General features: G+C 41.6%; 1 protein-coding gene across 3 annotated transcripts in view; it reads right to left on the reverse strand.

Annotated features, from left to right (window-relative positions):
* The window catches only part of STK4 (serine/threonine kinase 4), an 86,947-nt gene extending 66,459 nt beyond the window's left edge, over nt 1-20,488 (reverse strand). For 2 of the 3 annotated variants that reach the window (XM_045804712.2, XM_045804715.2), the window contains exons 1-5: nt 20,368-20,488; nt 14,605-14,685; nt 8,140-8,268; nt 5,028-5,142; nt 68-232 (exon numbers count right to left, since the gene is read on the reverse strand). In XM_045804712.2, coding sequence (XP_045660668.1) covers nt 68-232; nt 5,028-5,142; nt 8,140-8,268; nt 14,605-14,685; nt 20,368-20,402 — 525 coding nt within the window. In that variant the 5' untranslated portion in view covers nt 20,403-20,488. Of the gene's footprint in view, nt 1-67; nt 233-5,027; nt 5,143-8,139; nt 8,269-11,159; nt 11,245-14,604; nt 14,686-20,367 lie in introns of those variants that run through there. The other variant, XM_045804714.2, reaches the window with a different exon arrangement.
* Nucleotides 20,489-26,661: the final 6,173 nt, after the last annotated feature.

Genomic DNA, 26,661 nt, shown 5'->3' on the forward strand with positions numbered 1-26,661 from the left:
TAAACGAAAGGAAATCCTTCTCCGGACAGAGCTGAAAGTTACCAACAGAAGTAACGTTTTTACTTACTGTAAGTTGACCTGCTACCCCAAAATCTGCAAGTTTTGCATGTCCTTCTGTATTTAGCAAAATATTTCCTGCCTTGATATCTCGGTGTATTTTTCTCATAAAATGAAGGTATTCCAGTCCCTTAAGTGTTGATTGTAATATTGTAGCTATCTCATCTTCTGTTAACTAAAAACAGAATGAAAGATTAAAATTCTATCAGTTTACATAATTTTACACTCAAAAAAGGGGAAAAAATCAGATCCAAGCTCCCTTCTTAGAATATAAGATCTTATTCAACCTGTGACAGCATTTGAGAATTTATACCGTCACTCCACTAACCCCTTCTAAAGTTACATCTCCTGTCCCATCTCTTCCCAAACATCAGATTCATGGACCCCCCCTACACAATATCTCCAACTGAATACCTAACAAGCATCATAAGCAGAACACGTCAAAAGCAAATTCTTTATTTCTTCTGCCACCCCACCCCTCCCCGTACCACCCACCCAACCTACTCTATTCTTCCCACAGTCTTCTCTCTTAGGGATAGGCAGTTTCAGATGACCTGGCCAAAAACCTTGAGGTCATCTCTGGCTCTTCCCTATCTTCAAAATATATCCAAATATATCCTCTGTACAATCACTAATCACCCTGGTCCAAGCCACCAGTATGTCCTGCCTGAACTATCCTAATAATTTCCTAACTGGTCTTGCTGCTTCTGCCCTTGACCCTGGACAATGTATTTTCCACATGGCAGTGTGCCATAACGAACCTTCGAAATGCAAGCCAGAGCTGCTCAAAACCCTCCACGGGCTTCCTAAGCCACTCAAAATTAAAGCCAGTCCTTACCAGAGTCTTACAAGATCTGGTTCCCAGCTACCTTCGTCCTCTACTACTTTCTACCTTGCTCATTCTGTTTCAGCCTCGTAGCCTTCCTTGCTGTTCCCCAAACACTCAAAGCACACTTCCATTTCCGGACCTTTTCATTTCATGTTCTCTCTGCCTACAATGCTCTTCATCCAGAAAGTCAGAGAGACCTTCCTCAGTTCCCTCCATTCCTAGATCATTCTCTACCCCTTTATCCTACCTTGTTGGTAAACACAGTTTTATCCCCATCTGACATATTACACGTTATTTGTATACCTATTATGTGTTATCTTCCCTATTAGGAACATAAGCCCCATTTTAAAATGTCTTTGGGTGGCATCTGGGTGGCTAAGTTGGGTAACGGCATCCAACTCTTGGTTTCAGCTTGGGTCATGATCTCAGGGTGGTGAGATCGAGTTCCACGTCAGGCTCCGTACTCAGTGGGGAATCTGCTTGAAGATTCTCTCCCTCTGCCCCTCCCTCCACTCTTGCATGCATGCATGCTGTCTCTCTCTCTCTCAGATAAATACATAAACCTTCTAACTTATTAAAAATAAATAAATAATACGATGTCTTTGGTTTGTTTACTATTGTATCCCTAGCATCAAGAAAGCCATCTGGCACATAGCAGGTCCTGAAAAAATAGTTGTTGAATGATAATGAATAAATGAGAGCAAGAATGCTGATCGACACAGAGTATCTGCTCAGTCCCACGCTGACTTTGTGCAGACCCAACTCCAGTGCTAAACAGATGCAATCCATCAACAAACTCTCAGTCTCCCTTTTGACAACTCACGTTTAGGAGAGAGTATGCTGTGTGCAAAAAACATGGGTTTCAAGATCAGAAAGACCTGGTTTTTACCCTTGGCTCTATGCTCTAGCTGTGTGACCTAAATGAGTTATCGAACTTCTCTTGGTCTCAGTTTCTCAATCTATAAAATAGGACTACCACCTTTCTTCAAGAATGTCATGAAAATCAAATGATGTCAGGCACAGAAGATGACACGTGGCTTAATAACTACTATGCAACCAGCCAACAAATAGTTAATAAGCATCAGTTATGAGCCAGACACTCTAATAAAATTTAAACTAGGTAATTATGAAGCATTTATCCTACAGTAGGCACTATTTTTGTAATCTTATTATATCCTTATAAAAATCACATGAAATAAGTAATTATCATCACCATTTTAAAGAAAATGAAGCGGAGGACAAACAAGTAATTTGTGCTAACAAATGACAGTGCTCTCACTGCAGTCCAAGCAAACACTATTGGCAAGGTTACAAGCTAGAGTCTGGGTACCTTCTGTGGCCTAAGAGAAGACAGTTCATATGACTTGCTTACTGATGCCTTATTCTAACCAGTTAAGCTAATCGGTTAAGGGAGCACTGCCCAATAGAAATACAATGTGAGTCACAAACACAACTTTCAATTTTCCAGTAGCCATATTAAAAAAAAAAAAAAAGCAAAATTAATTTTATTTATTTTTTTAGTAATCTCTATACCTAACGTGGGGCTCGAACTCTTGACCCCAAGATCAAGAGTTGCATGCTCCTCCCAACTGAGCCAGCCAGGCTCCCCAAAATTAATTTCAATAATATATTATTACCATATTTATCCAAAATATTATCATTTCAACATGTGATCGATATATAAAAAATGTAAAGTTTTCTTTAATGCTTTTCTTTTTGTAGTAATTCTTCAAAATTGTTATTTTATACTTATAGTACATCTCCATTTAGACTAGCCATATTTAAAGTCCTCGATGACCACGCATAGCTAGAGGCTATCGTGCTGGACAAGACAGAATTAAAACATTTTACAAAATAATGTCTAATAATTAAAGATCAGTACTTAATTGCTAAAAATTACATAAATACAATAAACTAATACTAAAACATCAAATGTGCCATCAACTTGGATTGTTTCAAAATACCTGAAATAAAATAACTTAATGCTGCATATAAGAAGGCCTGGAACCCAACTTTTTTTCTTTTTTAGGTAGGCTCCATGCCCAGCACAGAGCACAATGCCGGGCTTGAACTCAAAACCCTGAGATCAAGACCTGAGCTGAGATTAAGAGTTGGACACTCAACCAACTGAGCCACCCAGATGCCCCTGGGGCCCAATTTTTAATTCAATAAATTATTTAAGCTTTGGGACTTCTTTAAATATATCTTATGGTAGGATATAATTCCTAGCTAAAGAACTTGCTATTTGATTAGAAAAACATACTAACTCTGAGTAATGTAAATTAAGAAAAGGCTATAGTCATCTAGATAACCCAAAAGTCACATCTGAGTTTTATTTTTATTTTTTTATTTTTAAATTATTTTAATTCCAGTATAGTTAACATACAGTGTTATATTAGTTTCAGGTGTATAATACAGTGATTCAACAATTCCATACATTACTCAGTGCTCACCGTAAGTGTACTCTCAATCCCCATATTTCACCCATCCCCCAACTATCTCCCCTCCGGTAACCATCTGTTTGTTCCCTATAGTTATGAGTCTGTTTTTCTGGTTTGTTTCTTTTTTTTTTCCTTTGTTCATTTGCTTTGTTTTTTAAATTCCACACATGAATGAAATTATATATTTGCCTTTCTCGGACTGGCTTATTTTGCTTAGTATTATACTCTTTAGATCCATCCATATTGTTGCAAATGACAAGATTTCATTCTTTTTTATGGCTGAATAATATATATAAATACACACACACACACACACACACACACACACACATACACCCCACATCTTCTTTATCCAGTCATCTACCAACAGACTCTTGGGCTGCTGCCATGATTTGGCTACTGTAAATAATGCCTCAACGAACACAGGCATAAATGTATCCCTTAGCACCAGCTTTTGTATTCTTTCGGAAAATACCCAGTAGGATGATTACTGGATCCTAGGGTAGTTCTATTTTTAATTTTTTGAGGATACAACTGAGTTTTAAAATATTCTCACCTTACAATTTATAGAGTGTCTCACAAAGTACAAAGTACTTTCACATATTTAATTTTCACAATTCTGCAAATATTTAATATAGGTATTATTCCTGTTTTTCTCATTAAAACAAAACAAACAAAAAAACTAAAGGCTAAGATGTCTCCAGCTTCTACTTTTATCCATTCACAGTCCACACAGAAGCCACAGTTTATCTTCTAAAATGTACATCATCAGATGGCTCCTCACTTGCTTAGAACACGGCAATGGCTTCCTGTTGCAGTTGGAATAAAAGGCAAACTCGTTACCGCAGCCAACAATACCAACAGAATCCAGGCCTGCTCCCCTGTCTCACTTCATCTCCTGCAGGTCCTCTCACTTCTCCCCTCTACTCACAGTGGCCTTCTTTGTGCCAAACCTGTTCTAGCCTCAGGATCTCTGCACTGCTGATTGCCCTACCTAGAATGTTCTTTTAGAAGTCATAGCTCCATCTTGTCATTCAAGATTTACTTTAAATGCCACCTCTCTGAGTGGCCTTTCTCAGCCCTCCACTCTCAAGTAGATCACCGAGTGCTCTCCACCAGTCCATTCCTTCAAAGAAATTACCACTATCTGGTATTTCTTTTCTAGTTACCATCAGTTGGCTTTTTGGTTACCCTACTAGAAAATGTACGAGCACAAGAGCAGGGTCGTTGTCTTCTTTACTACTGTATCCCTAGGGCTTAGAACAGTATTCTAGAAATACTTACTGAATGCGCAACTGAACCTAAATTAGAACCCTTGACTCCTAGCTTTTATCCCAGGGATCACAGTAAGGGCAAATAATCTTTCACAGAGATTATTCTCTGATTAATAGAACATAGAAGAAGATAATCTGTGAACATGCTGGGTAGGAGAAAACCAAATCTAAATTTAAACATTTAAAATTCATTGCTTCACCAAGATTTAACAGTCATTGTTTTCTTTCCCAACTCATGCTAAATATCACTGGATTGGGCTGGTGTCAAAAACATCACTTTTAGGAGGCATCAGAAAGCAGAGGGGGAAAGAATCATGGAAAAGAGGAAATCTGACAGTCATCTCTCTGGATATGGCAGTAGGAAAGTGCCCACGAATAGAAGGCCAAAGACTAGCCCAGCCGCATTGTTCTAGAAGGTACACTTACCGTTTTATTTCGTAATCGAATGATATCAGACACAGAACCAGCCCCACAGTACTCCATAACGATCCACAAGTCTGTGTTCTTAAAATAACTGCCATAATATTTGACTACGTGAGGGCTAAAGAGAAAGCAGTAATACGAATTAGTGGAACAGCCTTCAATACATGAAAATTTCTCTGTTCAAAAGTCCAATTATTCATATTTAAGGTGAAAATAGGCACCCTCTTGATAAAAGTGTAAGTAACGAATCATAATAATAATTTTCTAAATAATAATCAAAGTGAGAAAATGTATGGGTCCTTTAACCTGCATTTCTAGGTCTACAGAACATCCCAGGAAAAGAACTACAGCTATTCAAAAAGAAAGTTACCATCACAGTACTATTTTAACAATGAAAACTTGGACACCATCTACATGTTCAACATTGGGGAGTTTATTTAAGAAATAATGATATAGACATATAATGTGATAACCATGAATCCATGGAAAATATTATAGAAGAATATTTGATAACATGAGAAGATATCTTGCTTGAAAAAAAAAAGAAAGAAAGGGGAAAAAAGTACAGGTTACATAATTGTAAGCATGGTAAAACTCCAAAAAGAGATATGGAAGGCTATGTATACCAAATAGCATTTAACAATGATTATCTCTCCAAAGGATAAAGTGATTTTCTTTTCTTTATCTTTCTTTTTTTTATTTATTTATTTGACAGAGAGGGACAGCCAGCGAGAGAGGGAACACAAGCAGGGGGAGTGGGAGAGGAAGAAGCAGGCTCCCAGCAAAGGAGCCCGATGTGGGACTCGATCCCAGAACGCCGGGATCACGCCCTGAGCCAAAGGCAGACGCTTAATGACTAAGCCACCCAGGCACCCCTATTTTCTTTTTACTTACATTTTTCCAAGAAGTCATATGTACTTTGTAATAAGAAAAAACAAAATCACACTACAACCTATTATAAAGAAAAAATATTCAGGGGGCTCCTGGGTGGCTCAGTCAGTTGAGTGTCCGGCTCTTGACTTTGGCTCAGGTCATGATCTCAGGGTCCTAGGATCAAACCCTGTGTCAGGCTCCCCGCTCAGCAGGGAGTCTGCTTGTCTCCCTGTCCCTCTGTCCCTCCCCACTGCTCGTGTGCACCTGTGCTCTCTCCCTCTCTCTCTAAAATAAATAATCTTTAAAAAAATTTTTAAAAAGAAAAAATATTCAGTATCAGACCTGGAATTTTGGTCTCAAGCTTGAAGAGAGAAACCAAATGAGATTTCAGAGAAAAGTCAAACATCCTATTAAAATGAAATAATCTGCCCACTGAGAGCTACCAGCTTTAATTGGTTAGATTGTTATCAGGGCTAAATAACGTTGCATAAAAACTGAAGACGCTAAACACCTACTCAGCTTCATTAATGCTCAGAATTTCAAATGCCCCTTCACCCTTGAGAAAAATGCCAATGACAAGGACAGCAGGAAACACACACAGACGATTAATGAAGACATGGATGAATAAGTCTCTGAAAGTACAGATTACCATATCTGCTCTCCCTGCCTTAAATTCCTATAGTATTTACTGCCTTTACGAGGCAAGTAATCTCAGCTACTTAGTGCTGGAATATGTTCTATATTGTATCGTCAGCTAGATTTGCCTATATATATATAGGCCTGGCCTGTCCAATTTGTCTGTAAACTCCCAGAGATCAAGAACTCTGCCCTGTATTTCTCTGTACGCCTTACCATGCTTAGCACAGAGTAGGCTCTTGGAAACAACACTTCTTTAATTAAAGATATTTGCATACTCTGTTTGAAACACAGCTCTTATGTAGCATATCTGAAGTGGCAAAGTCCCTTGGGGCACCTGGGTGGCTCAGTCAGTTAAGCATCAGACTCTTGATTTCAGCTAGGGTCATGATCTTGGGGTCGTGAGATCGGGCCCTACATCGGTCTCCATGCTCAACGGGGATTCTACTTGAGATTCTCTTTCCCTCTCCCTCTACCCCTCCCCGCATTCTCACTCGCTCACTCTCTCTCTCTAAAATAAATAGATAGGTAGATAAATCTTTAAAAGAAAAAAAAAAAAGAAGTAGTGACAAAGTCCTAGTGTGCCGACTGGAAGAGCTTCCATACTGTATCTCATAGCGGGGGAAAAGGAAAGCTACCTAACTCTGGTCAATCTGGTCAAGAAATATGAGGGTTTTGTCTAGTAAAGAGTAACCACAAAAGTATAAAGAATAAAAGAAAGGGAGGGAGGGAGAAGAGAAATAACTGCATTCACAAGCCTGTGAGATCTAAGGGCTCCTTAGACAAATTTCCTGGTAGGGAGCCCGTCTGCCCCAATGCTGAAGCTTTACAAATAGGAGGTACAAGCTGATCTGGTGACCAGAAGAGCTTCAGGGGAATGGAAGCAGCCTCTGGTGCAAGACGTTCTCATCCTCCTTTCAACTCTCTAGAGCTGGTGTTGCCCCTAAATGTGTGTCTCTCTCAAATTTAAACAGTAGTAGGGAAGCCTGCTCCATCACGGCGACCAACTCATGTTGTGACGGAATTTCAGGGCAAACCACGTGCTTTTCTGCGGTCGCCTGGTGGCCTGACTTCCTGCTTACAGCATTTGACAAATCTTAGTTCCTCAAAAATAAAATTCTTAACTACTCTGAGCTTGAAGAATTATTTTTTAAATGTAGAAAGGAACAGTAATACATAAAAAAGCATTCTCTTTTTTAGATCTATCTGATATTCTAATGTTTCTAGAGCTAAAAGTATTTGGATTATCTCTTCTTAGCTATCTCTGAAGAAATGTTTTCTCAATAGGAAGTAAAAGAGATCATTATCAGAAGAGAAAAAAAAAAGTCAGCACCACCACCTTCTGCCTCTGTGCCTCCTCTTCCTAGTTGTGAAAGGGGCTCACTGAAAAAAAAATCTATGCAGAAATAGAAACTATAAAAGTCTAGCTACTAAAACACACATTTTCTTCATCAAATTTTTTCCGAAAAGAACATGAGTAGTGATTTCACCTCAACTCTCTCTTCCACCAAATCTCTAAGTAAATTCATCTGTACATGTTAAACTCTAAATAATCACAGCTAATCCAAAACTATGTTCTCTCCAGAGTAACACCGCATGCCCTTACCTGTCACATTGTTGCATTATAGAGATTTCTTTGATTATCTCCTGCAGGTCTGATTCCACAGGAACTTGCTTAATCGCGACAATCTGACCAGTCTCTTTGTGAATTGCTTTGTATACACTGCCATAGGACCTGTAATTGGGGGAAAGAGAACATTTATAAAGGCAAAGCAAGTCCAGAGATAAAAAGCGGTTAAAAAAAAAAAAAAAAAGCAACTCGTGGTTCTAATCTATATCCCTAGATGCCTAGTACATTGAAAACTGAAAATAGCTAAAGTACTTTGGGAAAAAAACTTGTTAACTTCACATTTAACCTTTACTGAATGTATTCCTACAAAGCAATCACTATTATAGTAGCTACCACGCACTGCATGTCTGATGTCTGCTAGAAACTGTGCATCATCCCAATTCATCCTGACAAAAAAAAACAAAAACAAATAAGAGGTCATTATCCCTATTTTACAGGAAAATGTGTAAAGGCTCAGAGGTTAGAGGACTCGTCCAATGTCACAGAGACGAAAACTAAGTAGTCAGGCCAGGACATGAATCCAGGTGTCTGAACACAAAGCTTATGCCCCGCCCCCCCCATCTACCTGTGCTAGAATGCTGAAATGGGGGTCTACGTGTTCTTGTGTTCACTCCAGACCACGAGGTTCTTCTGTCCCTGTTCCTCTTGTTTGCAACAGTACTTAAAGCATCATGGAAACTAATTAAAAATCTAAGCCCCTTCAAATGCTAGTATCAGGTGAACAGAGCACATGGAAAGCCTTTGGCTCCATCTTCCCTTACGAGCTTATTATCAAAATTTAAAAAAAAGCTTGTATGTCCATTCAATTGGGTACCTAAAAGAGCAGGAAATTTAGAATCGAAAGACCGTGGATCTGAGCCCTACCCTCATGACATATTAGCCATCATTTACATACATATTAACCTTCTTGTGCCTCAATTTTCTCACCTGGAAAATGATAATACAAACTACAAGACAGTTGTGATGGTCAAATGAGAGACCATCATCACCCCACACTGAAGACATATTCAGTGGAAACCTTGACGGTTGTCAGTGAAAACATAACGAGTAAGCCGGCTTTCCTGTTCCCCAAACCCACCTACTTCTTCATACTGTCCTGGTGAAAAAACATCAGCAGAACAGCACCACCTGATATTTCAAAGTAGCTGAGAGCTCTAGATGCCAAAATAATGCTCCAGAACCATTTCACTGTGAAAGTAACATAAAACTAAAAAAAAAAAAAAAAAAAAAGCAAAACACATAAAATTTTCCATCCCTTCAGAATCCCTTCTGTTGGCAAAACTAGTATAATGATCCTTGAAAGTTACTAATTTTTTTTTCCCCAGTGAAAGGCAACTGCTGGCCATGTGTGGAAGGCCTGCCTGGTGCCCCTTCTTCCTTATGAAGATAAACCTCTGATTTGTTGAGGTAGCAAAGGCTTGGTTCTAGGGAATAAAAACATGGCGGTCCAGGCAGTCAGCGTTCCTATTCCTTCCGCCAGACTCAACTAGTAGTAAGCATAGGACCTAGCTCTGGCCAATGAAATTTGAGGGGAATTCTGCTGAAGGGATTCTGAGAGAGGCTTTCTTCTCTGATGAGAAACACACAAGGCGGCCCATTTTTACCTGCCACTTCCTTTCCCACTTTGGCTACTGTTACGTAAGGCATGATGCGTGAAATTAATGCAGCCATCCTGAGATAGAAAATAACACAACTGCTAAACCATTATCAAGCCAATTAACCGTTCTGGAATCTTTCACCCCAGCTTTGTTATTACTTAGTTATTAAATGCCCTTATTGGTTAGCCATTGCTAGTTGGGCATTCTGTTACTTTCCAAAGTTATTCCACATACTAGATCCCATATGTGTGAAGATGTCTGTATCTCATGTTCTTTTTGAAATCCATTGTGCTGGATATAGAGTTCTTGGACAATAGCTTTCCCTCAGCACCTCTTCTGCAGTTTTCCAGCTTCTACTGCTGCTGAGAAGTCGGCTATCATCATATTACCATCTTTCATTCTAACCTCTCTTTCGGTAGCATTCAGGATTTCCTCTTTATCCTTAACATTCTATAATTTTACTGTAACGTAACTAGGAGTTGATTTCTTTGGCATTTCATAAGCTTCTTTCATCTGAAGGCACATGTTTTTCTTCAAGTCTGGAAATTCGCAGCACTATCTTTTCCCTCTCTTCTACTATCCTTTCCTTTCTTCCACTATCTCCTTCTAGAATTCCTACTGGACCCATATTGCACCTCCTCAATCCATGCCATCCTCCTGATTTCTTTTTTTTTTTTTTTTAAGATTTTATTTATTTATTCGACAGAGATAGAGACAGCCAGCGAGAGAGGGAACACAAGCAGGGGGAGTGGGAGAGGAAGAAGCAGGCTCATAGCGGAAGAGCCTGATGTGGGGCTCGATCCCATAACGCTGGGATCACGCCCTGAGCCAAAGGCAGACGCCCAACCGCTGTGCCACCCAGGCGCCCCCATCCTCCTGATTTCTAACACCGTATTTCTCTGTCCTCATTTTGTGATCAGTCTCATTTCTATCTTTCAATTCACACATTCTTTCAGCTTGTCTAGTTCATTGTTTTTCCAACTTACTGGGCTTCCAGAACTTCAATCGTTGTCAAGATGCCCAACTATAATTTTTCCTGGAGCCCATCTGTTCATGCTCATAACCTGCTGTTCTTCTTTTAAGGATGTTATTCCCTCCTTTCATCTTTTTGAAAATTGTAGACGAACATGTTAAATCCCTCTTGAGATTGCTCCATTCTTTCTATTTCCTTGGATATGAATTCTCCCATTTGTTCTGCTCATTATCTCATGGCAATAGACTCCTTGTATGGGTTTCCTTTCATCTTGAATGATCTCCCTCTATACAATGCTAACTGCCACGAGCATTTCATGATGTCATGATGGTTTCACGATTCTCTCAGCCCATCATCTAGACTGTACAATTTAAACTTGGTCTTCTGTTAGGAATTGGGGGTTTCTGCCTCTCTAGATCCCATACCTGAATGCAGTCCAGGCCCGGTTCCTGTTGTCAAACCAGTACCTCCACGTTTCCCACCAGGCCACAGGCATATGATACTTTCTAGCTGTGATCAAGCAAATTTATGTCAGCTCCAGTTCATAGATGGGGATCCTCATCCATCCCACAACTTCGTGTAGGAAGCTCACCTGCCACCTCCTGACAAGGACAGGGCAAGCCTTACTCTCCTCTTACTATTACATATCTTTTCCATCCCTGGTCCATAGCTGGCCATGTGTCCTTTTATTTAAAAATTTAATTTCCGGGGTGCGTGGGTGGCTCAGAGAGTTAAGTGTCTGCCTTTGGCTCAAATCATGATCCCAGGGTCCTGGGATCTGGGATTGAGCCTCATGTCAGGTTCTCTGCTCAGCGGACAGCCTGCTTCTCCCTTTCCCTCTCTCTCTGCCTGCCACTCCCCCTGTTTGTGCTCTCTGTCAAATAAATAAAATCTTTAAAAAAAATAAAAATAAAAATAATTTAATTTTCATTCATTAGTTTTATCTATTTGAAATGGAAAGAGAGGTCCCCGCACATACTCAGCAATCTCCACCAGAACACTCTCCATGCCTCTCTATGCTATCTTGTGAGCCAGGAATGCTCCAATAGCTCGTATGAACAATTAAGATTCATGATTCCACAGACTGCACTTACAGTAATCTGAAGAGAATTTAGAAGGCTTCAGCAACTGTGCTCACTTTTAGGCAAATCCCATAAGATGTGATTCCCTACAACAAAAACTGCAGTGACTCAATGAATTCTGACTGGCAGAGAATAAAAATGGTGGGGAAGTAGGGGTTCCATACAAGCCACACAAGGCAAGGATCAATTTGGAAAAACAGAAATAATATAGTATCTGAAGCCAAATTTACTAGATACAAGTCTTAACAACACCACTCACTAGCTACAAAACCAGGGGCAAGATGTATTTTTATGATCCTATGATAAAAACTTTAGTGAGTCAAGGTGTAAAACTTTAGGGGCGCCTGGGTGGCACAGCGGTTAAGCGTCTGCCTTCAGCTCAGGGCGTGATCCCAGCGTTACGGGATCGAGCCCCACATCAGGCTCCTCTGCTATGAGCCTGCTTCTTCCTCTCCCACTCCCCCTGCTTGTGTTCCCTCTCTCGCTGGCTGTCTCTATCTCTGTCGAATAAATAAATGAAATCTTTAAAAAAAAAAAAAAGGTGTAAAACTTTAAGTATAATAGAAGGAAAAAGGTGCTAGGCGCTCATTCAAAACACTTTCCAAGCATGGTCCACTCGTCCTGGTCTGGAGTGTTGGCTCTACTCTGCCACAGATCCACAGGATTTCCTCCATACACAGAACAACTGTGGCCTCCAGAGAATCCAACACAGTCCATCGGCCAGAGTTCATTTCGTAAGACACAAGTCAGTGAGTGTTCATAGTCTATTCATTTTCCGGAACAGTTCAAGGATGGCATGGCAGTTTGTGTTTAGACAGTTAAATGGAGTTAAGGTCTTCCTTCAGGATTCTGTTAGTTAAATGAAGCTTGTTCTGGTTCATTCAGCCATGATAACAGAAATCCAAGCATCTGTGGTATCACGTAAAACAACAGTATGGTGATAACACAAGGAGAAAGATCTGAAGCTTAATTTCGATTTTCTTGCTGGTTTTATCTTTGTAAGGAAATTTCCAAGTTCCTCGATGAAGACATGCATAGGTCTAAAAGACAATTTAAAACAATCTTAATTAGCTCAGTTTCCCCTTCCTATATTATCAGAATATATTCCTGATATATTTTTGTCTGTAGTTTTCTTTTGGAGTTCCCCAAACCCAATCAACCCAAACAGTGCTCCCTTTAGGAATGCCTAAATATACTGAAGATTTAAGATCTAACTTTGACTTGACATGATAAGGTCTGAAAAATGCTTCAGCTGGTAGGCTTAAAAATAAAAGAATCATAGTTGCCACTTACTGAGCACTCACTATGTGACAGGCGCTGTACTCAGTACTTTACCCCTATTATCTCTGGTAATACTTGACATAACCCAAACGAGGGTGATACTAATATCTGCATTTTGTAGCTGAGGTTTATGAAGCTTCAAAATATTAAGTAATTTGCTTGTTTATTGTGACTAATAAACAGTGGAGCAAGGGTTTTTAACGAAGTCTGACTTCAGAGTCTATGCCTGGACTACCGTAACACATTTCTATTAAAAATGAAAGAAACAAGTTAGTTACATATTCAATTATGCCTATCGTGCTTTATCTTATTCAAAGGATGACCTGTGAGCTCTGTTAGATTAAGGGCATTAGACTCACTTCCTTGAGGAAAATAGCAAGGAGACCAAGCTAAAGCTGAAAAGGACAGACAGGAGATGTGGAGGGACTGTCATTTTCCCATACCTTTAAGGATGCCAAGTCAACTTGCAGTCTTCAGAATCATCTTGTACTTGTCTTCTAACAGCACAGCTGGTGTCCTCTTTTACTTCCCTTCTCTGCTTGATGTCTTGCTTGATTCCAAAGAGTATTTTTCCAACTTACAAAAAGATGACTAATGTTTTTTACAAGGAGGCAATCCATGAAAACCTATGCCATGTAATCCAGGATCGGGTTTAACATTATTCCTCACCTATATTAGACATAAATAACACTAAACCCCCAAATAATCTAATGACGTGTAAGACTTGATTTCAAGGAGCACACGGCACTTAAACAATAGAAATTTTTAGAAGTTAATATTTCAGGTCTTCTCTTAAACTAGAAGTACTCTCAAGAGACTAAACACACACACACACACACACACACACACACACACACACACACACACACCTGCTTATTAATGCAGAAACTATCACTGAATGATACACAAAAAACCGCTATTACTAAATACCATTTCAGCAGTATTTTATAGACTCACTCACAAATCTGGGTTTCAAGAAGTACACTGGTTCCTGACCTGGGTTTTTCAATCTCTTAGAAGTTGTAAAGGTAGTGACAGTCCTTGATTTATTTACTATATTTCACAAAGCTGCACAAACTAAAACGCTGAATTCCACTTTATGGAAACAACTGTTATTGCATATTGATCAGAAACTAAGAACAGCAAATAAAAATGTATGACTAATTAAAAATTTTTAATGAAGTACAGACTAGTTAGAGTTGTTACATACATAAAATCATGTACACTATGGATTCTACAAGAGAGAAAATAGATGCCCCCGGTGTTGAAGAGACCAGGCATCACTAAATCTGTCTATAACGGTGACGGGGGGGGCGGGGAGAGGGAAAGGGCATTTCAAGCTGTAAATTTCCCACCCACCCCACTCAGAGGAGTGCCATGTGCAACATTCCTCTTCCTTCCCCTTAGGTTTGTGAATTATTGACATGAGAAAGGTTCAGCTCCTTCTAGCGTTGGGGGAAGAAAAAGATGGGACCTACTGGTCTACCTATATTTTCTGTATACTTACCCTTCTCCAAGTTTCTCTAAGACATCAAACACTTCTTCTGGTTGTTTAGTTAAACTATCCTCATCCAACTTTTTCAGCTGCCTGTGAATGAAGAAATAAAAACATAAAATACATTTTACTTGCTAGCAACTAGGCCACAAAATACATTATTTATATTACAATTAGCATCTTAGGAATTGTTCTACCAAGTCTTTACTAGTAAACAACAACAAAGGCAAGCTAAGAGACTTTCTTTTTTTAAGTTTTTTATTTACTTACGTAATCTCTACACCTATTGTGGGGCTTGAACTCATGACCCCGAGACCAAGAGTCACACACACTTCCGACTGAGCCAGCCAGGAGCCTCAATCTGAGAGACTTAAGGGCTGTCTATGGCAGTATTACACATGTCCTGGGTCCCTCTGGTGAGCATAATCAGGACCAGAGGGTGGAGAACTCCCAAGAGTCAGACTTCAATTCAACAGGAATAAGAAATTTTCCAAGGCACCTGGGTGGCTCAGTCGGTTAACTGTCTGCCTTCAGCTCAGGTCATGATCTCAGAGTTCTGGGATCACCTCACATCAAGGTCTCTGCTCAGCCAGGAGTCTGCTTCTCCCTCTCTCTCTGTCCCTCCCCCTGCTTGTGCTCTCCCGCACATGCACTCTCTCTCTCAAATAAATAAAATTTTTTTTAAAAAAAGAAATTTTCTAATAACAAAAGTTGTTCTGAAATGGTTTGGACTGCCTTAAGAAGTCCCTAGCTCCCCATCACTAGAGAACTTAAACAGAAAATGAATCATCATTTGGCTGAAATGTTACAGAGTGGATTCAAGCTTTGGTAGAACATTTAAAATCCATTTAAATCTTGAGATTCCATGAATTAAAATGGCATTAACTATCTCTTCAGAAGAGATGTTTAATGTAAGGTTAACTATGAATTAACATGGTCTCAGACTGGAGGCCAAGGAAGACATAGAGACTCCTGCTATCCCTTAGCAAGATTTTGGTAATTCGGCCAAAACGGGGATTCTATAGGTATCACAGAAACAGAAAGTGGAAGGTGTACACTTAGTTTAGAAATGATCAAAAGCAACAAATAACTATGCAGCTAGGAATTTCAAACAGACTCAGAGAGACCCTCCCATGAGCGGCTGTGTACCTCCAACAAGTCCCCAGAGTCAAAGATACATGGTGGCTTATACTTCCCTGTTTATTCAGGTTTGTCCGACTATGCTAGACATAGTAAATAACAAACAGGGGAGGTTATATATTAACAATATTTTTTTTAACTGAGATGTCTGAAAATTATTAATGGGCTTAAAGAAGGAGCTTGCCAAGGAATATCTGGGGGGGGGGTGTATCTTCCACACAATGGGTTCCTGAAGCTACAAAGGACAACAACAACAAAAAACAGAGAGCTCGGAAAATGGTGAAATTATGGAAGTAGTAACACTGGAGGCTTATTTGTAGAGGAAAGGTTTAAACTAGTTGGACAATACCAATTTTTACAAGAGAAGACTTGAATTACATACACACACACACACACACACACACACACACGTACCTTCCTGGAGGAAATAGCAAAACCAGAAGAAAAGAAAGAAACCTCTGAACACATCGAGTGTATCCACCCATAAATGCTGATCTCTAAAGGACAATCTCGCGTAATTCTATAAATGTCAGAGACTACACACTAAAGAAATGGAGAAATCCTCCAAGTCAGTAATTGCCACAACTCGAAAATTAACAAAATGACCACAGTGACCTTTGAAAGTCAAAAGGTCCTAAACATTAAATTCCAGTGACATCATAAAAACTAGCTTCAAACCAAAGGGCTGAAGTGAAACTCCTCTTAAACTTCAGAAGTGAAATGTCTATGAACTCAGACGTTAGAAAGAACATCGCACGAACCAGGGGGGTTTTTTGTGAAGTGCTCAATTCATAACTGTATAAACAATGGACAATACCTCATTTCTCAAGTATAATTAAGCAGCTTATACAAAGAAAGATCAAAATGTGCTCCTTTGAAGTGTTGACTTTGTGGTTTACAAAAAGCAAAACTCACTATTTCAACTACTCTGAGACCACAACCTAACAAAGGAAACTGCGCCTGGCATGAGAAACAGCTGCAAGCCCCTGATAATCCTCTGACAGACAAACTGTATACACCTGCTCAGAGACTTCTCTCAAACAATCTACTTGTGTTTTTTGTTTGTGTGGGGTTTTTTTTTTAAGATTTTTTAAATTTATTCTGGCATCTGAGTGGCTCAGTGAGTTGAGCATCTGCCTTCGGCTCAGGTCATGATCCCAGGGTCCTGGGATCAAGTCCCACATCGGGCTCCCCACTCAGTGGGGAGTCTGCCTCTCTCTCTCTCTCTCTCTCTCCCCCCTCTCAAAAAAATAAAATCTTTAAAAAAAGAGAGAGAGAGAAAGAGAGATTATTTATTTATTTATTTGAGGGGGGGAGGCAAGAGAGAGCACAAGAGCAGGGGGAAGGAGCAGCAGACTCCCCAATGAGCAGGGAGCCCTACATGGGGCTGGATCCCAGGCATGACCTGAGCCAAAGGCAGACGCTTAACCGACTGAGCCATCCAGGTGCCCAGTTTTTTGTTTGCTTTTGATCCAGGCTTAATAGATCTTTATCTCTCTGCTGCCTGATAACCCAGAGGTGGTCAATAAATATTTCCTACATGGATCAATGAATGTAACGAATGGGAATCCGAAACTTTCATCAGCAATCCTCGTGAGTTTCCAAAAGAACAGAATTCCACCCTAAAAAGGATTACCAGATTATCAACAAATAAGATTTCTATGGAAAACCTTTTGATAAGTGACTCTCAAGGATACTTTATACCGTAACTCTTCATGGAAGAAGCACAAAACAGCCTGACTGATGATTCAGCTCTCAGCTGGGACTTCCCTGAGTCCTAGGTAGTTTCACTGCTTGCTCATAAAAGAAGAGGTCTGGCCAACACAGTCTCCATGGACCAAACACGGGCGATGCTCCTCTCCTAAGTCAGACGGCCACATGGACAGACAAGCATCCCAGAAATGCCCTCTACATCATCCACCACACTATTATTACCTAACGCCAGCTCACTTTTAAAAAATCATAATCTCCTACGTAAGCCATCAACTTTAATCTCTCCTCACTCAGTCATACACAAATGTCAAGCTCACGAACACAAAGAGCATTTCCTGCATTGAGATCGCCAACCCTCACTGGAAACACATGCCAACTGAATCTCTGAAAAAGGGTATTTATGAACTAGTTACTCACAGATTTGGCTAATTCTCAAGCCTCTTTCTCCCATCTTAGAACTCTTCTAAGATTCATTTTATTTATGTATACCTATCCCGTCTTTCCATTCAGAATTTCATATGGTCACAACACACGTGTAAGATAAATTGGTGACTTTTTTTAACGATAATAAAATGAATACGTTGCCCCCTCCCAAATTCTTATGTTGAAGTCCTAAGTCCCAGGACCTCAGAATGTGACTTTATTTGGAGACAGGGCCTTTAAAGAGGTAATTAAGGTAAAACAAGGTCATATAGGTGGGCCCTAATTCAATATGACTTGTGTCCTTATAGGAAATAAGAACACAGAGAGGTACAGAGGGAAGACCATGTGAAGACATAGGAAGGAGAGAGCCATATACAAGCCAAGGACAGAAGCCTCAAAGAAACAACTCTGCTGACACCCTGATCTTAGACTTCGAGCCTCCAGAAAACTGGGAGAAAACACATTTGTTGTTTAAATTACCCAGTCTGTGAAACTGACATGTCAGTCCTAATAAATGCAAGTAATAAAGTTAATCGGACGCAGATTAGGTACTTCACTAGTTATGATGAGCAGGAAACCACCAGTCATTCAAGAGTTCAGCCCTGCAATGTTCTTCTCTTGCACATTTAATAAATTTCTTAAAATCCAAACGGTGTAGGAATGAGTGTGCCAAAAAGCAAAAATGTTCACGCTTTTGCCCAAGATCATATAACACGAGGCAAAGGTGGAAACAAAACTCAGATTCCTAATCCTCTTTTCAATTAAACCAAGACCTCGGATAAGCAACGAATATATTTCGGGAAGAAATATAACCAGTGTACATTTATAACTGGATCACTATGGTGCTGTAGCAAATACTTGCTAACATACACAGGCCCTGTGAAACAGGGGTACTTCCAGAGAGGCACCGGAGGAAGCAGTTAAGAGCATGGACTTTGGACCAGATCACCTGGTTTAAAATCCCAGCTCTGCCACTTAAGTAACTGTGGAACCTCCCGCAAATCACTTAAAACTCTTTGTGCCTCAGTTTTACCACCTGTGAAATATATAGAGATAACCACCTCATAGGATTGTTGCGAGGCTCGGAAGAGTCATAATAAACTGAACCACGTGAAATTAGCATTTTTATAGGTCAATTACATGTGGTTCACCAGGAGACAGGGAAAGCACTGAGAATGGTCCCTGGCACCCAGTAAGTGCCATATGTGTAAGAATCATTATCATTTTCGTCTCAGCACACTACAGTGGGTGAACTATGAGTCCATCCCACCCAGCTATTTGCCTCCTGCAATGTTTGTGCACTTCAAACAAACCCCAAGTGCGCAGCCCAGGCTGCCAATCCCTTCCCTTCACCTCTCCTTTGCCCCACACTCCCACACACTGAACACTTCCTACTTTTAGTGCTCATTCTGCTGCAGGAAGTCAGAGGTCTCTGTAAAATAGAAGCTAACTACGCTGCACCTCAGAGAAGCATGGCTCCTTTGATCTCTGCTCTCTACTTTTCTCCAGATGTCGCAGAGTGCCACAAGACCCTGATGTCCACGGAGCAAATCAATGATATAACTAAAACCAACGCAGGAGTTCAGCCTTTCTAGGATCAGCCAGCTCCCTGATCTTGACTTAAAACAATTCCAGGTAGCAGCAGGATCTGGAGCTGATGCAAAACAATAGAGGCCTGAAAAGGGCTCAGTCTGGTCAGGTCGTGACCCAGACCTACAGCAAAGAAGGAAATACATAGGACTGTATCTCAACTCTTCTGGGCCTCAATTTGCCCTACTTGAAAATATCCTCTTATTTCCTTCTCCACCTCCCAATGTCAGGGTTGAAAAGCTGAGGAGGATGTAAGGAAAACTAGGAAGGCAGGGGGGCATCAGGAATGAAAGATGTCATCCTCATCCTAGAGTGGGGACACTACCCGGAAAAATCTTCCTAAATGCTATCCTGCACGAAGCCCTCCCTTGCTGGACCTTCAACCTTTCCTGGCACGCCTTCAGCCCGAGGCGCAGAGCTTTCCCCCTCAACAGATCCTCCCCACTGCACCCCTCAAGTGGGACCCCCTCCCTTAGAAAGTCCACCCAGCCTTCCTCTGCGTGTTCCTGACCCATACCCCTCTCGGTTCTCATCCTGCTTCAGCATCCCCCCTACTTCAATGAATCGTTCCTAGCATGGCCTCCCCCTAAGCGCCCCCGCCCTCGGCAGGTGCTCTCCCTAACTTGTCCCCACGTCCCTCAGTGGCTGCTCCCTTCAGCAGTGCCCCCTTCCGCCAGGACGGCCCCCCAACAGCAAGTGCTCTCCCCAACCAGCCCCACGTTTATCCCCCTTGGCGCGTGCTCTTCTCTGCCGGACCCCCTCCCGACAGAAGATTCCCCCACTCAGCAGGTGCTAGGATCGCCTCGCCCCGCAGGTCCATCCCTCCGGGGGCGCACCCGGTGCCTCCCCTCCGCCAGTTCCCGCCTTTCCCTCTTCCCACCCCCTGCCTCTCAGCCAGCTGCCCCTCACCGGCGCGGCGGGTTCCTCAGCTGCACGGTCTCCATGGTGCTGCCGGCAGCCGCCCAGACCCGCTCACTGCTCCATCCTCCCCCGGGACCTCCCCGAGCCCGCCCCGCAGACCCTCCCACACTTCCGCTTTCCGCCCCCACCGGAAGCGGCGCGCCGCGCGCAAGTGGGGCGGGGCGGCGAGGACCCAGCCGGGACCACGTGGTGCGGTGCCTGAGTCACGTGGCGCGCGGGGCGCGCCCCGGAACCCCGACTGTCCGTCCGCCTCGAGTCCGTTGGCGGTGCCGTCTCGGTGCCGCGCGGTTCGCCCGGGACACTGGGACTCAGGCCACGAAGCCATCTCCACCTCGGCCTGGCCCTCATTCCTCGGACCGAGATCCTGGGGCTTCTGGCGAAGCGCCGTCGATTCTTAAGCGGCCAAGTTCTACGCGATTTCTGGGAAGCGCTGCTCCAGGGACCCCTGGAGGTATTTGTGGATTCCTACCTATCCTAGCCGGTTGGATTCTCGTTCCAGGAGGAGGCCGGACCGCCCTTGGATGTCGCAGAGCATCAGGCTGCAAATTGCTCATCCTTTTTTCTTAAGGGCCTCTCACCTTTGAGCCAGTTTGCGGACATAAAGATAGCTAACCGTGATTAAGAGCTTGTCATGTGCTTACTTACCTGTATTATCTCATTTAATCCTCCTATGAATCCTGTAACGTTATCCCCAATTGTATGTATTATTTGATAAACAGTGCTTAACACGTTCTCAGTGTTTTACTAGAATTAATTCATTTAATACTCCTAATAACCCTATAAGGTAAGTGTTAGTATTACTCTCTTTTTATAAGGCCAGAGAGGTGAAGATCACATAGCTAAAAATAGAGATTTGGGGATTTAGATAAAGGTCAATCTCATTCCAAAGCCTGCACCACCAAACTGGTTCAACCATTGATTTATACCCTCTTTTTGGGCGTGAGAGGCAGGGCTCCCTCTCCACTCAGAGCTCTAGTTCCAGCTATTGCAGTCTGTAAACCTTCAGTTTAAACCATCAGTGAGTGTTAAGAAAAGCATATTTCACCCAATTCACCCATGGGGTAAGTTACATGAGAAAACTAAACTGTTTTTAATTGTCCTGCTTTTCCCAAAGGTATGCCACCATGAAATTAACACCTGAGCAACCACCTTTCAGGGCCACCCAGGTATGGCACCCCATGTGCTAAAATAGGGGTAACTGATCCATTCCCCTTACATAGGAGGAACACATTTACAGAGAATCGATGTGCCAGGCACTATCCTAGGCTGTCTCTTAATCCTCAAACAACCCTAAGAAGTAGAAGTTATTGTCCCCATTTTACATGCGAGGAAGCTGTGATACTCAGAGGTACACGGCTAGTGAGAGAAAAGTTTTTAACCCAAGATTGGCTGGATTCCCCAGAATCCATGTTTTATTTGCCACTTTGCCCTTCTAGAAATCTGTACAAATGGCAGTAGGAGCCCTGAGGTAGTAAAGATCACAAGTTCTTACAAAGTTTAGGAAGCCATCACAGGTCCCTATTGCAAAAAGTCAGCCCTCTATCCTCTGAAATCCCCTGGTACTTTTCCTGTACTTTTCCTAAAGCACACTCACTTTTGACCTGATGTTCAGACCCTGCTGCCCACACACGCATCCCTATAAATGAGTAGGTACTCAGAAAACGTTTTTTAAAATAAATGTCAGTTTGCCAGTACACAATGGCAAACATCCCTCCTTTATCCCCTTCCTGGGATTTTTCCAAAAGATAGACTGGACATTAGCATTGCTCTCTCTTTCAGCAGAATGTCCAGAACAGCACTGCCCCATCAAAATTTCTGTGATGGTGAAAATGCTCTATATATGTGTTGTCCAAACCCATTGCCAGAGACACACGTGGCTATTGAGCACTTTAAATGTGGCTAGTATGACTGACAAACTGATTTTAAATTGTATTCAACATAACATTTAAATAACAAACCTCAGGCGCCTGGATGTCTCAGTCAGTTAAACAGCTGCCTTTGGCTCAGGTCATGATCCCAGGGTTCCGGGATCAAGTCCCAGGTCTGGCTCCCTGCTCAGCTTGGAGTCTGCTTCTCCCTCTGCCCCTCCCCCCAACTTGTTCTTGTTCTCTCTCTCTCAAATAAATAAATGTCTTTAAAAATAAATAAATAGATAACAAACCTCAGCAAACCATAATATAATAGCTTAAGAGAAAGAACCAGTGGGGCACCTGGGTGGTTCAGTCAGTTGAGCATTCAACTTGTGATTTTGGCTCAGGTCATGATCTCAGGCCTGTGAGATCCTGTGTCTGGCTCCATGCCCAGTGAGGAGTCTGCTTGAGATTCTTTCTCCCTTCCCCCCTGCCCCTCTCTCCATGTGCATGCACACTTTGTTTCTCTCTCTCTCTCTCTCTCTCACTCTAAAACAAATAAATCTTAAAAAAAAGAGAGAACCAATGAGCAAGGTTACTCATACTTCATTCCATGCTTACTGAGCTCCATGTGCCTGGCACTGTACTAGGCTCTAGCGATGTAACAGTACTCAAGACATAGATTGAGTTCTAGCTTTTATGCAATTTACAGCGTAGAAGTCATAGTTGCTAGACTAGTAATTAGTGATAAATTACATAAAACTATAATAGGAGAACCTAACCAAGGCTAGTAGGATCAGGAAAACTCCAAGAAAATCAGAGCAGTCATTCATTCATTCAACAAATACATATCTAGTATCTGCTGTGCGCCAAGCATAGTGCTAGGTGCAAGGCAGTGAGCAAAATAAAGTTTCTGCCCCCGTGGATCTTACATTTAAGTGGGAAAGGCAATAAACAAAACAACAAAAAACCACATAGACGAAAAAACATGTGACCGAAATGAGAGACTAATATTTTTTAAAAGAGAGACACTAATATTTTTTAAAAGAGTATTTAAGGCAGAGGGAACAGCAAAGGCAAAGGCTTGTGTTCTAAGAGCAGCTAGAAGTTGGCATGTTTGGAGTGGAATGAATAAGGAAAAGTAGGAGATGAGGTAGGAGCTGTGGCCAGGGTCACACTGATATGGGCAATGTAAAGATGCAAAAAACTGCAAGAATTTAGTTCAGTGTACCAGTTAACTGTCGAATGTAAAAAACCACCCCAAAGCCCAATGGTTTCAAAATAATCATTTTCCAGTGTTTGGTTATTACAAATAAAACAAACGTTTGTGTACACATGTTTGTATGGACATTCATATAGGCATGCCTACATTTCATTGCTACTGGGTAAACACTCAGGTGAGAAATAGCTGGGTCACATAGAAGATACATGGTTCATGTATTGAGAAACTGTTTTTCAAGGTGATCATACCATTTTACATTTCCACCAACAGGGTATGGGAATTTCAATAGCTGTATATCATCTATACTTGGTATGATCGGTCTTTGCAAGTTTAGACAATCTAATAGGTGTGTAGCGGTATCTCACTGTGTTTCTTTTTTTCTTTCTTTTTTAAGATTTTATTTATTTGAGAGAGAGAGAGCACAAGCAGGAGCGGGGAGGGGCAGAGGGAGAGGGAGAAGCAGACTCCCTGCTGAGCATGGAGCCTGATGTGGGGCTCCAGTACAACCTGAGCTGAAGGCGATGCTTAGCGTACTGAGCCACCCAGGTCCCCCTCCCATTGTGCTTCTGATTTGTATTTCTCTAATGACTAATGATGTTGAGCATCTTTTCAAGCGCTTGTCATCTGTGTATTTTCTGAAATATCTGTTCAAGTCTTTTGTCCTTCTTAAAATTGCATTATTTTCTTATTATTGAGTTTTTGGAGTTTTTTATATTCTGGGTGCATGTCCTTTATCAGATATGTGATTTACAGACATTTTCTGGGGCTTGTATTTTCATTCTCTTAAGTCTCATTTAAAGAACAGAAATTTTAATTTTTAAGTATAATTTCTCCACTTTTTTATGAGTCATACTTTTTTTTTTTAAGATTTTATTTATTTATTTGACAGAGAGAGAGACAGCCAGCGACAGAGGGAACACAAGCAGGGGGAGTGGGAGAGGAAGAAGCAGGCTCCTAGCGAAGGAGCCTGATGTGGGGCTCGAGCCCAGAACGGTGGGATTACGCCCTGAGCCGAAGCAGACGCTTAACGACTGCACCACCCAGGCATCCCATGAGTCATACTTCTGATGTCATACCTAAAAAGTCTTGGGGGACGAGACCAACCCTGCAGGCTCACTTCCCAGGTTCCCATGTCTGTTGACTTCTGGCCGGTTTCAGCCAGCGCTAGCAGGAGACAGAGGGCAGAACTAAGAGAGAAGCCAGTCTTTCTTCTTTGCTTCTGATCAGCTATCCAACAGTAACTTTGTCTTCAGCTCTCCTAGAGTGTCCTAACTTGGCTTCAGCTTCTACTCTACTGCAGCTTCTGAACTCTATAAATATCATTGATGAAGGAGCAGAGGCACACTGAGGGCAAAGCTCAGGCTAACACTCCGCAACCCCCCAACCCCCTGGTGGGATGTGTGACATTACTGAGGCACTCCTGGCTGCCCTAGAACTAAAGAAAGGAAAAAAATGGTTAACTGATGGAGATAACAGTCATGCAGGATGCAGGACACAAGTCTCCTTCAGTTTGCAACTGTCTTAGTGATTTATAAGAAAAAAGCAATTTCCAGAAACCTATAGACTCAATTTCCTGGAGCCCTAACATCACCCTCCCCTCCATAGGATAGAAAATCTTTTTTTTTTTTTTAGGGGCGCCTGGGTAGCGCAGTCGTTAAAGCGTCTGCCTTCAGCTCAGGGCGTGATCCCGGCGTTCTTGGATCGAGCCCCACATCAGGCTCCTCTGCTATGAGCCTGCTTCTTCCTCTCCCACTCCCCCTGCTTGTGTTCCCTCTCTCGCTGGCTGTCTCTCTCTCTGTATCAAATAAGTAAATAAAATCTTTTAAAAAAAAAAAATCTTTTTTTTTTTTTTAAGATTTTATTTACTTATTTGAGAGAGACACAGCAAGAGAGGGAACATCAGCTGGGGGAGTGCGAGAGGGAGAAGTGGGTTTCCCGCTGAGCAGGGAGCCCAACTGATTCCAGGACCCTGGGATCATGACCTGAGCCGAAGGCAGACATTAACGACTGAGCCACCCAAGCTCCCCAGGATAGAAAATCTTTAATCAGTCACTCCTCATAACCCCAGTGCTGCTCCCTCTACCCCTAGGTCCTGTCTCCGTGCTTTAATAAAACCCACCTTTTTGCACCAAAGTTGTCTCAAGAATTCTTTCTTGGCCATTGGCTCCAAACCCCAACAGTCCAAGCCACATCATCATCATTTCCTTTTTATATTCAAGTCCTAGGCGTAGTAGTCAGTCCCTGCTGCTGCAGGCCTTTGGGCTGCCTCACTGTTCCCTGCTGGCATCTTGGCTCCTCTGTCACCTATGAAACCAGTTCCCTGAATTAACTTATTTCGAATCCCTTCCATAAGCCGTCTTACTTAGAGTGTGTTTTCAGATTAGATCATGATTGGTACACCTGAACTGAAAAGCATCCAGAACTGTAAATTGACAAATTATGATGCTGTCTATACTTCTTTCCCCAAGACTAATTGGTTCATTATTAGGAGTCAGCATATAAAAGTATTGATTGTGCTTGGCTCAGTTAAATGAAATGTAAGATTGTCCTGATTCTAACATATCTATACTCACCAGTGTCTCTCAACAAACAAAGGCAAAGATATTATTTAAAGAAACTACAATTAACCCTAAAAAGAAGTGTTTAAACAAAAAAATTTAATGTCCAATAATGTCTGTGCATATTATTTCATTCAGGAGACTACAGCTGTAATATCTATTCCTTCCCCCATTAAAGCTGAATACATATTAAATATGGCTTTGATGAGATGGTTAACTCAGAGAGAGTAAATCTTAATAAATATCAAAAAGTTACTTCCTGCCTAAAAAATAGAACCCAAATGTCCATCAGCTGATAAATGTATAAATAAAATGGACATCCAAAATACATACAATGGAATATTATTCAGCAATAAAAAGGAATGAAGTTCTGATACCTGCTACACCATGGATGACCCTGGAAAACAAAGAAGCCAATCACAAAGGATCGTGTATCATATGATTCCATTTCCATGAAAAGTCCAAAATAGGCAAATCTATCAGAAGGTAGATTAGCGGTTGCTTTGGGCTTGAGCTTGGGGATGGGGGGGATGGGGCAGGTGAACTGGGCATGATGACTAAAAGATGTAGGATTCCATTTTGGGGTAATGACCATATTCTAAAATTGATTGTGGTGATGATTTGTACAACTCTGAATATGATAAAAACCACT

Source organism: Ursus americanus, chromosome 22 (assembly GCF_024610735.1).
Source record: "Ursus americanus isolate L20-20 chromosome 22, mUrsAme1.1.p, whole genome shotgun sequence".
NCBI lineage: Eukaryota > Metazoa > Chordata > Mammalia > Carnivora > Ursidae > Ursus > Ursus americanus.